General features: G+C 31.4%; 1 protein-coding gene across 1 annotated transcript; it reads left to right on the top strand.

The window, feature by feature from the left end:
• The first annotated feature begins 400 nt into the window (after nucleotides 1–400).
• Nucleotides 401–2,499, top strand: LOC145104085 (replication protein A 70 kDa DNA-binding subunit B-like). Its single transcript, XM_079041368.1, has 9 exons — nucleotides 401–547; nucleotides 612–882; nucleotides 962–1,058; nucleotides 1,155–1,279; nucleotides 1,421–1,499; nucleotides 1,561–1,693; nucleotides 1,780–1,937; nucleotides 2,006–2,126; nucleotides 2,200–2,499. Exons 1-9 carry the CDS (start codon nucleotides 401–403, stop codon nucleotides 2,497–2,499), a joined length of 1,431 nt encoding a protein of 476 aa, XP_078897494.1.
• The last annotated feature ends 12,782 nt before the right edge of the window (nucleotides 2,500–15,281 follow it).

Below are 15,281 nucleotides of genomic sequence, written 5' to 3' on the forward strand. Positions count from 1 at the left end.
TATATATAATATGATCAATTTGCCTACCATAGCCCAACATCTGTTTCGGTAAGAGACACTTCTGTTTTAGAAGAAAACATGCTACTATATTATTTATATACATTTAATTTCGATATTGTCAATGTATGTTTATTGTTTTTTTTAACTAATGTTACCTTCATAGCATTTTAATACATGTTATACGCATCAAATAATTATATATACAATGTAATTAAAATGAACAACATTAATAAATATAAATCTTAGATACTTAAAGCTATGTAAAGATTTTGTACATATGTCATGAACATTAATATACCAAAAGTACTTAATGCATTCCAGAACCAATTCATTACTGTTTATTAAGAAACAAGCAGACATAACGTGACTATTTTCACAACACAGTACGCAGCAAACACCAATGTCGAGAGACCAATACAACATTCATGACATAATTCCAAATATGAAGAAAAATTGGACTGTCTTGATTCAAGTTTTGGAATGTGGACACATACAACTGAGTAGGGAAAAGAAAAAATTTAGAAGGCTCATGTTTGCTGACACACAGGTATACAATAAATCCTTGCATATCTCACAACATCTGCATTAATCTAATCACGTTTTCAAAACAGGGAACAAGGGTGGCAGCATTAATCTGGAGCAACGACCTTGACTTTTATGAAAATACTTTCGAACCCTACAAGCGCTATCAAATATCAAATGCTAATTTGATATACACTGAACCACGTTTTCAACTCGATTCATATGAATATTCATGGACACTCAGCAAACTGACACTCATTGAACCTTTTCAAGATGAAACCCCACCAACACTCACATGCAAGTTCACCTTTACTCCCTTTAGTGACCTATACAAATATGCAGATGAGGAAAAAGATTTAAGTATGCAAAAAATTACTTGTTCCATACTTATCACTCAATTTTAATTTGTCCTTTACTAACTTTGATGTTCAAATTGCAGATGTAAGGGGTATTGTAATAAAATGTTTTCCAAGTCAGAAGATGAAACCATGCCAAGAGCCATCATCGAAAAGAGATGTAATCATTGTTAACGAAGAGTATGTGGACAATTGCCCAATAACATAAACGATGACATTTTTATTTTGTAAAATTAAAAAATTATTCATCATATTATTCCTACCTTTTAAGTTCAGGAAAAAACTTTTAATATTAACATTATGGAATTACATCAATGAAAATGAAGGCAATACCTTAGACCAAATAGTGGAAACCAGGCCAATGATATTCGCAATGAGAGTAAAGGTGACAACTTTCTACGGTAAGATAATGTTGCTTAAAACACAAACACTATATATATATATATATATATATATATATATATATATATATATATATATATATATATATATATAGCAAAATTTTTAAAAAACATCTTATCTTATGTCTTATAATCACACAGGACAATCACTCTCAACAAGTAGTAGCTCTGCAATTCTTATAAATCCACCAGTGACAGATGATCTACAGCTAAAAATTTGGTATAATCCAAAAACCCATTAACCAAAATTCAATTTAATTAATTCTATTTGTATTTGACAGGTATACAAATAGCAGAACAGGAATTAAAGAACTACTACGAAAACAAACATATAAGGATACCGATATTCTGTTGCCCCCTCCCCAAGAGAGAGACATACTTCCGATAGCCAAAGCAATTACAAGAATGAAAAATGTTAGTAATAACAACATTTTTCATGACCTTTTGCACAATATTCTATACTATATGTTATCTATATAATTTTTTTTCACCTAAAACAGGGTAAACCAACATGGATAAAAGGAACTCTTATATTGCCTCGTCAAGATAGAAGTTTCACACAAACAGGATGTGACAACTGTTTAAAACCAGTTGTGGCTGATGTAAAGTGGATCATCACATGCTCTGCCTGCAAAAAACAATCTAAAGTACAACTCATGTAAGTGTATTCCATCATTCAAATATTTAAACCATATTTTTTATACTAAATGATAATTCTATGTGAAGGTCAAGGGCAATAATTGAAATCGATGATGGTACCAGCTCAATTGCAGCAAGCATTTCAACGCCGAAAATTGAAAAGTTCATTAAATTGGACCCCAATGAAATCAAAGATGCGGAAGAAAATGTAAGCCTATTATTTTAAATATACCAATTGTAATTTAACAATCGATTATTTATGTTATCATTTTACAAACCAGGAACAAAGTGTACAAGATATAATTGCAAAATCAATTGGATCATTACCACTTCTAGCATATGTACGATCATATCAGACATCGAATCAAGAAAACCCTATTACAAGATTCGTCGTTTTGAAGGCACATAGACTCCCAGATCATCAAAACGAAAACAAACAACAACTCCAACTATCAAATGAAGATGAAACTTTGTCAACAACAAAACCACGCTCTCCTAAACAAACACAAAAGCGAAACCAAACAGACGATGGGAAAGCAAAACTAACTGAAACATCAACAGCTGGAACATCAAGACCATAAAAAAAAATGAAATAGATATTCACACCTATCAAATTTAAATAAATATTCTAAACTATTATTATATTTGATACCGCTACTTCCATTAGATATTATATTCATCAATTTCGTATGATGTTTTGCATATGTAATTAACACCAAGAATGATATATAATTATATTTTAAGTTTGTATATAAATATTTTTAAACTCTTATTAATTATTGTTGCTTCTAAACATAGTTCATATTATAACATTCCATTACATTAGTAATTGTATAATAGTTTACATCTCTTTAGAGCATCCCATGCATCTCTTATATCATTGTCACACCCCGATCCTTGTCGGAATCGATCGAGGCGTGATATATTGTTCAAAGTCTCATGACAACTATGTTATAATATGATTAGATTCAATTAAGTACTAAGTATGCAAACAAGATCCACAACATACAAATACAAATCCAAATATGAACAACATTTATTACATCAAATTTAAATAGTCTTGTGGATTTCTAAGGCACAACCTATTTTTCATCAACTTCATTCTTCAAATCTGCATCATGGGTAAAAACAGGTCAACTACGAGAGTTGGTGAGTAATCTAATTTTAGTAGAGAAAATTGTGAAGTTGAAACCTTTATAATTGGAAATTTGTTTTCTTTTGAAGTCGGCAAACAATTGTATTTGAGATAACGGTTTATAAATCAAAAATTGATTAACAAATGATAACAACAACAATAAGTCCTCACCCTATATATACATATGTATATATATATAAATATATATAGGATGGAGCATCTAATCATCATACACACTCAACCACGTGCGATCAATCACCTTAGCGTCCCAAGGCGGGGTGGTCAACCCAATAGCGCTATTATTGTCCATAACGTACCTCAAGAATACGGGCATAGTCATGGAGATTAGACTAAAAATGGTAATGCACTACAAGTACATGTAGCGTAAACAAACAATAGTTATACAATTAATGACTCACGTATAAATGTCCCAACAATGTCTCAATTGTGATAAAACAATAAAATGAAGTTGGAACATATTATAACCACATGATACACCCCAAAAGTATTGAAAATTATAAAGTATGGGGTAGATTACTCACATTAGTCCCAAAACGAAATGCGTGTGTCGTACGATAGACGATTCGGGTCAAAATGGCGTAGAACCTAATATAATTAATAGTTTTGGTTTAGGAACTGCTAAACGAGAATGGAGTATTAATACAAATAATTAGACACATATTCTTATATTAGATGAATTAACAATAATTCATTTTGATTATAATATTAATGTATTTATTTGTTAAATGAATTTTAAATTGAATTACTTACTTTGCATAATTAATTTATATTTTCAATTTAGGTCAGATTTTAATAATTTCATATTAAAATAATAACTTGCCCAATTATAATTATTTACAGATTTTAACAATTATTTATATGAAATAATCATTAAAATGCATTTTTACATGCTTAAATACTTAGGAAAATAGTTTTAAATAGTAAACAGTATTGAAAAATTATGAAATTATTAGGAAATCATTATTTCATACAATATGAATTACTGTAAAATTTGTATATTTTTCTGAACTGTTTTAGTATTTATTTAATATTTTAATGTTTAAACAACATAAAATTCGGGAAAATAGTAAATGATTCTCAAAAAATCTGTAAAATTAACCATAGTTTTATAACATGATGTAGAGCTCAGTGTATAAGTTTCAGATATTTGTGACTATGGGAAGTATTTTTTATATATTTCATTATTAATTAATCAATAAAATCATAATTAACAGTAAAAAAGTAATATAAATGCATGAAACTTCATATTTCATGTTTAATCAGTATACAGGTCATCCCAGAATTTTCTCAGAATTTATTGAATGCAAAAAGTATTTTATGTGAATTATTGCCCTACTTTATTGCAATAATTATAGTAATTCAATAAAAATAAGTTATTTTCTGAAAATTTCCAGAACTTCTTATTTTATTGATGGGATTCTGAGAAAAATCAGGTTTATGCATAAAATGAGTTTTAGATATTTTGGTGGATTTAATTTGTTTCTTGTATGAATATGAAACTTTTAACCACATACCTTGATGAATGCTTCAAGAGGGATGAAGATTTGAGTATAATAGATTGTTCTTGGCTGGAATATGAGTATTTCTTGGATGAATTTCGAGATTGAGAGTGAGAGAAAGAATAGAGAAGGTTTAAGTGGTGAAGAGAATAATGTGTTGGGAGAAAAATGAAAGGAAAGTGGATGGGAGGTGTGAGTGGGAGACCATTGGAATAATCTTTTTGCTTTTGGTGGTCTTCATAATTTCCCACTAACACAAGCATCTTTTACATAATTAATATAAGAGTTTTATAAAATTTAAAGTAAAGTTTATAAAAATAGAGTTTTATAAAATTTAATGTAAAGTTTATAAAAATGGAGTTTTATAAAAGATAGATTATGATTTGATTATAACAATCTACTTTGATTTGAAGTTTAATTATAGCATTCAAGTTTGATTCTTTTAATTTAATTAGAGCATTATACTTTGATTTGATTTTAATATGGTATCATAATTTAATTTGATTATAGTTATAACGTTGTACTATACTATGTTGCTATTAACGTCAATTTATATCGTAGTGTACGGGTGTTGATCCTATTAGCGTCAAGTAATCTTGAGTAGGGTTTGAATGAGATTGAGAGAGGTTTCGTTTGTGATCTTTTTGAGTGTCCGGCTTCGCAACGCAAGGTCCATAGACCCCGTTAAGCCATGATTTAGTGTCCTACACAATCCCGATGATTGTGCAATAGTGTTTTATCGCTTTGGTTCATTGTTTAGCACTGTTAAGGCTAAGGAAAATCAAACACATGAACTTTCCAAATGATATTTTCTCATTAAAATAGCGAATTGTACAGTGATTACATAACGTAAACCCTATCATACAAGGGTTAATGGAGTTGACCGGTTTGACTAGTTGACTTTGTTTGACTTTGACTTGACCGAAATTTGATGGTTGTCACATCATCCCCCCGTTAGAGGGAATTTCGTCCCGAAATTTGCATTTTGATTGGGACTTCAAGAGTTTGGAAAAAGATGTGGAAAACTTTGCGTAGTACAAGAAATTGATTATGGTGAGGAACAACCCTCCTGATGTCACATGACGACCTTGGAAATTTCTTATTGTAACTTGAACTGAGTCAATTTAAAAGGAGTTTATTGTTTTGGGATGATAGAGTATTCTATGTGTGCTTTTATACTCCCTGTTTTATCCTTGGTATTACCACTATGAATATTTTATAACGTAGTTAGCGAGTTCCATCATTACGAATGTTTCAACAAATTTTGACGAAATTTGCATTATAAGTCCTACTAGTTCTTTTATAGTCGATTGGCGTAAACTAGTCGTATATCATTAAGATTGCAAGGGCATTTTGGATGGGTGACCCCGCCTTAAGCCCACAACCAAACAAGGAACAAGGAATGAGGCGGAATCACACATTCTAAGTCCATAGAATCTTAATGATATATGACCATAACGTTTACACTAGCCATCATAGATTCCAGGGGCGTAGTATTATTGGGGCCAGGAGTAGGAATTGTAGTTCAAAATAAAATTGTTATAAGCCTGCTATCTTCAAACTTGGGCTTTGGCCCCTCCCGATTCCTAATCAGAATGGTCCAATACTCTTGCCCGATCCAAGTCGAGAGTTGATTCATGTGGCTTGAGCTTAGGCTTGGGTCTTAGAGAAAGAGGCAATGCGTCAGGCTGGCTTCACAGAGCTGCAAAAACTCTTCTCTCTCGACAGTGGATAGATAACATGCCTCGGCTCTTCAGGCCCACATTGCCTACTGGGCCAACTCAAATGAACATCCACTTTGTTACCCCACTTGGGTTATAGGCAAGTGTTACCAAGCCCGGTATCAAGAAATCAAAATCGATTCATCCCTATTTGCCCAATTCGCTGCCTATCTCGCCTGCTGTTCGTTTCTCGCTGTCTCGCCAAGTCAGTCGCCTGGTCTCACTCTCGCCAATCGCCATCGCCTAATGCCCAAATCCCTATTCACACTTCACAGAAATCAGGTATGTAATCCCGAGACCCATATCCTGTTCAGCTGTTCTTTCTTTTCTGATTGTAAGATTGTTGATTGTTGGTGTTGGCGTATTGCACTGCTGCTGCTGTTTTCAGTCAATCCGTTGCCTATTTATGCGTTACTACTGTCTTACTGAGTTTCTTTTTAATTTGGCTGTCATTTGTGATTTGGCGATTTTCCAATTTGATTTATAAGTTATGAACTTATAGATTTGGTTATTGTTAAATGAGTTATTGGTTATTGTTCAAATTTTGATTTTGATTTTTTTTTTGTTAATTTCATTTTATAATATTTTCGGCCCCCCTCCCCCAAGTTAATTATTCAAGCTCCGCTACTGATAGATTCACTGGTAAAAACCCTGAGTTTTTACATAAATGATAAGACTTATTTGGGTTTTGCCGTGTTCCCAAGATTCATGGTTTATAGACTTGAATAGATGCTAGTTTTAGTAATAAAAAGAAATTTAGAATTTAAATGTCGATGTTAGATGCTTGTACTGATATTTAAGGGGTTAAAAAAAATAAAGTTTTATTAGTTACCTATAGCGACACTCAAGTCATAATTTGCATGTGTGAAGACTTGGAGTACTTTCTAATGAAAAGTATGCTACTGGGGAAATTCGAAACTGGTACGTAGCTTCAAAGTCAAGAATATGCAGTAGGCATGTGATGCATTAAATGCATGAGGCACAAAAGTCCTAATTTGTAGCAACATATACGTATATGTGTGTGAATTGAAGAAGAAGGTTACGGCTCAAAGACCATTCATTTCCTCTTTATTTTTTATTTATTACTCCTCCCACTTACCTTATATAAATCATCACAGAAGAAGGTAACGGCTCAAAGACCATTCATTTCCTCTTTATTTGTTATTTATTACTTCTCCCACTTCCCTTATATAAATCATCACAGAATAAGGTTACGACTCAAAGACCATTCATTTCCTCTTTATTTGTTATTCGTTACTTCTCCCACTTCCCTTATATAAATCAGCACATTCTTACCGCGACTCTTTAACTTCTCCCTCACAAATGGATCCGCCTGCAGATCATCAAAACCCCATAGATGACCTCGATCGGTTTCAGTACTTTGATCATCAGGATCTGTTCAGGTATATATAAATGTCACTCATTACACCATCTTTCGCACAGAAAAGTGATTTTGTTTATATTGATCAAAACATGGTTTGATTTTTGCAGTGGTGACCTGCTCAACCATCAGGATTTCAAGTTGTCGGAAAAATCGCATGAAGTGCTCGATCAGAATGTTTCCACAGTACTTAACAAAGATCAAAACATCATTTCTAGAAATGAGTTTCATGATCTTGATCCCCTTGAAGACATAAGCTTATGGGATTGTTGGGAGGATGGTAATTTACCATTGGTTAGTTTCAGTGAAGACTGTAAATCCGGTGGTGAGGCTACAGGTAGTTCTAGTGCTGCCACCACTGATCACGGTGGCCGGAAGGTGGCAAATAGATTGAGACCATTGGAGTTTGAAGAGATAGCGAAGTACTTTGAGATGCCGATAATCATGGCAACAAATGAACTAGGGATAGGGTTAACATTGTTGAAGAAAAGATGCAGAGAGCTAAACATAAACAGATGGCCTCATAGAAAACTTAAGAGCCTTCAATCCCTCATTCAAAATGCCAAGGTAAACTACGATAATAACCTTCTATACATTACTCATGCATGTATGCATGCACTTGGTAACCAAAGTAGTTTTGGTATTTCTAAAATTTTAATTATTAGTTTCTTTATAACATAAACATAGGCCCTAGGCATATGCCACATCGAATCAATTGTTTTACTACGATTTCTGATTTATATTTACATAAACTTAACTCATTGTAAATTTTATGAACTCACACGAAAAATATATTGCATCTACCTAAAAAAACTAGGAGTTGGGATTAAAGGAGGAGGTAGAGACGTTAGCAGGGCACAAGAAGATGATGGAGAAATTGCCAGGTATGGAATTGACAGAAAGAACAAAGAAGCTTAGGCAAGCTTGCTTCAAAGCTATTTATAAGAAGAGAGGACTTAACAATCCTTAGTCCTTACCTTTTCTTTTAGCCATTTTGTTATAATTAGTGGATTTTAATCTACATTGTATGTGTTTTTCTCTTGATAGATTGATACCCTTTTTAGTTTCATTGTGTTTGTCTATTGATTTTTTATGCAGAAAATTTTGTATAATTTGGGTATTATAGTTTGTATTATGTATTTAGCTATATTCTAGATTGCCGACACGACTACGCTGACGACTCTATACCAGAGGTATATATAAATAGACTTATGAATTTAGTAGGAATAACTTGATTATAATATTGTGATTTGTTCCATGTCTGATCCACTCCTAAGATTCACTCGACATGCCCCCAGTTATGTGTAATTAAAATTTTATTAGACTGTTGATCCTAATGAGTCTACCCTAAGTCCACAACCAAACAAGGAACATGTCAACTATGAGAAACACGCATATGGACTTGTGAGTTATTTGTAAATTGATTAGGGAAATAAAGTTTTTTTTTAGACATTGTTGGGTAAAATAATTGTAAAACACTTGTTGGGCCATGGTTAGGAGTGTTGGGCACCTTTTGGGCTTTCCATGGTTACTAAATGTGAAACATGTAGCACTTGCGTGGGCCCCCACAAAACTAAGTTTTCACATTTCTTTCCCACTTCTAGGCCCATTAGGGAACTTAATAGTCCAATGAGTTGGCCATTTTGGAGTGTATTCTTTCGGATACGTTTGATAAGGTCGGGTATTTTGATGGCTCAAAAGTAATGTGAATGACGCGCTTTGGCCTATAGGTTTGGGAACTCTCGCCTTTGGTCCCCAGATAAGCAAACTGGTCCCTCGGTTGATTGGGATGTATACGAATGCTTACCTAGTCAGGACTTTCGGGCTACCGGCACCTCCCCCTTCCAGTTACTACGCGTCCATTACTATGATCCTACCCAACTAGAGTGGATGACTTTGAATTTCCTATGAGCTCTAAGGAATACATATATGTATATACATTTTGTTAAACAACTTGAGTATGTGTGTGATTTTCAGAGAAAGTGGAGAATATTCACAAGTGTATGCACACATATAAGTGTCAGGAGTAATACGTATGCACATAAGGGAGCAATTAACACACAAAGGTATTCCTAGGATTTTCTAAGTGTGAATTACATGCAGTTGTGTGTGCATTTTATAAACTAGCATACGAGAGGACCCTAGAGGCTATAGACTAGGTCAAGGCAATTAACCTAATTCCCTATAGTCAAGGGCTCTGATACCAATCTGTCACACCCCGATCCTTGTCGGAATCGATCGAGGCGTGATATATTGTTCAAAGTCTCATAACAACTATGTTATAATATGATTAGATTCAATTAAGTACTAAGTATGCAAACAAGATCCACAACATACAAATACAAATCCAAATATGAACAACATTTATTACATCAAATTTAAATAGTCTTGTGGATTTCTAAGGCACAACCTATTTTTCATCAACTTCATTCTTCAAATCTGCATCATGGGTAAAAACATGTCAACTACGAGAGTTGGTGAGTAATCTAATTTTAGTAGAGAAAATTGTGAAGTTGAAACCTTTATAATTGGAAATTTGTTTTCTTTTGAAGTCGGCAAACAATTGTATTTGAGATAACGGTTTATAAATCAAAAATTGATTAACAAATGATAACAACAACAATAAGTCCTCACCCTATATATACATATATATATATATATATATATATATATATATATATATATATATATATATATATATATATATATATATATATATAGGATGGAGCATCTAATTATCATACACACTCAACCACGTGCGATCAATCACCTTAGCGTCCCAAGGCGGGGTGGTCAACCCAATAGCGTTATTATTGTCCATAACGTACCTCAAGAATACGGACATAGTCATGGAGATTAGACTAAAAATGGTAATGCACTACAAGTACATGTAGCGTAAACAAACAATAGTTATACAATTAATGACTCACGTATAAATGTCCCAACAATGTCTCAATTGTGATAAAACAATAAAATGAAGTTGGAACATATTATAACCACATGATACACCCCAAAAGTATTGAAAATTATAAAGTATGGGGTAGATTACTCACATTAGTCCCAAAACGAAATGCGTGTGTCGTACGATAGACGATTCGGGTCAAAATGGCGTAGAACCTAATATAATTAATAGTTTTGGTTTAGGAACTGCTAAACGAGAATGGAGTATTAATACAAATAATTAGACACATATTCTTATATTAGATGAATTAACAATAATTCATTTTGATTATAATATTAAGGTATTTATTTGTTAAATGAATTTTAAATTGAATTACTTACTTTGCATAATTAATTTATATTTTAAATTTAGGCCAGATTTTAATAATTTCTTATTAAAATAATAACTTGCCCAATTATAATTATTTACAGATTTTAACAATTATTTATATGAAATAATCATTAAAATGCATTTTTACATGCTTAAATATTTAGGAAAATAGTTTTAAATAGTAAACAGTATTGAAAAATTATGAAATTATTAGGAAATCATTATTTCATACAATATGAATTACTGTAAAATTTGTATATTTTTCTGAACTGTTTTAGTATTTATTTAATATTTTAATGTTTAAACAACACAAAATTCGGGAAAAATAGTAAATGATTCTCAAAAAATCTGTAAAATTAACCATAGTTTTATAACATGATGTAGAGCTCAGTGTATAAGTTTCAGATATTTGTGACTATGGGAAGTATTTTTTATATATTTCATTATTAATTAATCAATAAAATCATAATTAACAGTAAAAAGTAATATAAATGCATGAAACTTCATATTTCATGTTTAATCAGTATAAAGGTCATCCCAGAATTTTCTCAGAATTTATTGAATGCAAAAAGTATTTTATGTGAATTATTGCCCTACTTTATTGCAATAATTATAGTTTTTCAATAAAAATAAGTTATTTTCTGAAAATTTCCAGAACTTCTTATTTTATTGATGGGATTCTGAGAAAAATCAGGTTTATGCATAAAATGAGTTTTAGATATTTTGGTGGATTTAATTTGTTTCTTGTATGAATATGAAACTTTTAACCACATACCTTGATGAATGCTTCAAGAGGGATGAAGATTTGAGTATAATAGATTGTTCTTGGCTGGAATATGAGTATTTCTTGGATGAATTTCGAGATTGAGAGTGAGAGAAAGAATAGAGAAGGTTTAAGTGGTGAAGAGAATAATGTGTTGGGAGAAAAATGAAAGGAAAGTGGATGGGAGGTGTGAGTGGGAGACCATGGGAATAATCTTTTTGCTTTTGGTGGTCTTCATAATTTCCCACTTACACAAGCATCTTTTACATAATTAATATAAGAGTTTTATAAAATTTAAAGTAAAGTTTATAAAAATAGAGTTTTATAAAATTTAATGTAAAGTTTATAAAAATGGAGTTTTATAAAAGATAGGTTATGATTTGATTATAACAATCTACTTTGATTTGAAGTTTAATTATAGCATTCAAGTTTGATTCTTTTAATTTAATTAGAGCATTATACTTTGATTTGATTTTAATATGGTATCATAATTTAATTTGATTATAGTTATAACGTTGTACTATACTATGTTGCTATTAACGTCAATTTATATCGTAGTGTATGGGTGTTGATCCTATTAGCGTCAAGTAATCTTGAGTAGGGTTTGAATGAGATTGAGAGAGGTTTCGTTTGTGATCTTTTTGAGTGTCCGGCTTCGCAACGCAAGGTCCATAGACCCCGTTAAGCCATGATTTAGTGTCCTACACAATCCCGATGATTGTGCAATAGTGTTTTATCGCTTTGGTTCATTGTTTAGCACTGTTAAGGCTAAGGAAAATCAAACACATGAACTTTCCAAATGATGTTTTCTCATTAAAATAGCGAATTGTACAGTGATTACATAACGTAAACCCTATCATACAAGGGTTAATGGAGTTGACCTGTTTGACTAGTTGACTTGACCGAAATTTGATGGTTGTCACAATCATAACCATCACATTAATGACTGTTGATAGTTTACATTTCTAATTTCAATAAACCATATCCGATGATCATTTTTTAAAACTACATAATACTAAATGTCAGAAAGCTGATCAAATATCATCCAATATATTAATTTTCAAGTTTTATCTAATCTAATTTATTTGTAATGTTTGTCGGTGTAGTCTAATAGTTTTTCAATGATACGCAAAACACTACACTTGGGCCGTGCTAAGCACGGGCCTCGAACTTTCTAGTATATATATATATATATATATATATATATATATAGAGAGAGAGAGAGAGAGTTAGGTTCAAATGTATCCTACAACTATTGTATACATGTATGGACCAATGAGAATTTAGCAATAATTTAATCATTAAATTTAAAAATAAGGATAGAATAGTCATTTTACTTTTATAAATCAAAAATAAATCTTGTATATTTGGAAAATCATTAAATGAAATCTGCAATATTTTTGTAAACCCTAATGACGACCATAAGATCGTCTTCTCAGTAAACCTACCATCACACCACCGGGTCTCATGCCTCTGCCGATCTCTTCGACCTTGACAAAATTTTCAAATGTCGACCACTGCCACACTTCTATCGTCGCCTACAAAAACCGTCGTTGGCGCCCTCTTCCATCTTCAACTGTTCGTCAAAGTCCTATTCCCTCTTATCCTCATTGTCGGCGCGGTGTATTTTCATCTATCGAACCTACCCCTTTCTCAAATCAGATCAAAAGTGATTTGGTGGATACTCCGCCACCAGACGGTCACAGCCTCCATCAGTGCCGCCTTTAACCATGATTTAAAGATATTCACTTAGGAATTTTGTTCATGATGCTATGAGGAGCTTCTTCCTCGTCGACTCTTTGCTACTCAGGTAAAAAAATTGTTTATTAATAAATTTTTAGAAATTGAACAGAAATGGCAATCGACAATTGTCGAAAGTGGGTCTAGTGGTGTATAGCATCAAGATTTGCAGGCAAACAGTAATATGTGAGTATTAACAGGCTTTTTTGTATAGCACCTTCATCCTACATATCTTCATCAATTTCTAGGTATTATCCAAATGAATTATTGAGATGGAATGAATATTACCAATTTTAACCTTTATCAATTTGAAGCCATCAAGATCACATGTAAACAAATCTTTAATTCCATCTAATTTCATTCACAAAACAATGATTAACTTAATCAATATTAGATACCTGATCATGTAAATTTACTCTTTATGTGAAACACTTTTTATAAAGATGGAACCTTTGATCTTTTGTTTTTGTATCGAATCCTAAGAAAATAATTTGGCATAATCTTTTTGCCCAATATGTATACTAACATAGGTAAAGTGGCTTACATGATTATTATATTGGATATAAATTTTTTTTGGTGAATCTATGTACTTTAAAATTCTATGCAACTGTTAAAATACATTAAAAACTGATACTTATGTGCTTGTGACTTGATCCAAATTGTCACTCGTAACATGCCTAATGTCATTATATAAGATCTTTTTGTTCTTATATTCAAGAGTGTATTTTTGACAACAATTCTTCTGGAATGGAATCTGGAATCTTAAATTCCAATTCTATCATAATTATTCTTTTAGAATGAACTATATATATTGTTTGTTAGAAGGGCTTGTAGATAATGGTTGTATAGAAAAGTTCATTGTATGATTTGAGTGATAGTCTTTTATGCTCTGACTTTTGTTTGAATGGATTGTAGATAAATGGTTGTATAGAAAATTTCATTGTATATATCTAGAACTGACGTGTTGTTTTTGATTTTTTTGAAGTGGATGTGGTGGCAAAATGCATTATATTGCTACATTTGGTCTTGGAATTGTTGGACCAGGTGGTACTTGTTATTGGTCTTCATTCTTATAGAATGACATCCTAAATAATGAAACATTGCAAGTTTGAAATCACGTGTGCCTTTCTAGAATGGTATACTCATTTGTAATACTTTTTACATTCTTTCAGAATAAATTACATTGCAAGTTTAGGGATGATTGTTGATTTTGGTTTGTAGAATTTATAGTTATATTCTATTTGAATGTATATCACATTCTATCAGAATTTACTGTTTTATTCTATTTGAATGCATTAAAAATTTTAATATTTGAAAGTTGATTATGTCTTTCTTTATGGATTTAGGTTTTTAAGAGGTTGTCATTGATGTGGAAAATGAAGAAAATATGGAGAACAAGAGTGTATATTATATCAGAATGTATTCTACTAATATGTATAAAGTGATTCTTAGCAATAATATTCTTTCAGAATTGATTAGTTTTTTTGAAGTTTTTTTTTTCCTTTTTAATCATTTTTAGTTTTAACCTTCAAGAATAAATGTAATTTGTAACCATTATTAGTCATTTATTTTTTTCAGAACGAATGTAATTTTTCTTATATTTTGTAAGAATTAATGTAATTAGTAATTCTTAAAGAATAAAGAATAAAATATGTTTCATATAAAATCTGTTTTATTAGAAAATGTTACTCTTGATAATATATGTTGTATAAATCTTTAAGCATGTTAATTATAAAAAATATGTTGAATGAAATTCTGTAAAATTAAAATCGATAATATATTTACTAGTTTATTGTTGACATTTGGTCATTATGATAGAATAAATTCGGTTA

The sequence above is a fragment of the Lactuca virosa genome, chromosome 4 (assembly GCF_052849685.1).
Source record: "Lactuca virosa cultivar CGN04683 chromosome 4, Lactuca_virosa_CGN04683_v6, whole genome shotgun sequence".
NCBI classification, from domain to species: Eukaryota; Viridiplantae; Streptophyta; class Magnoliopsida; order Asterales; family Asteraceae; genus Lactuca; species Lactuca virosa.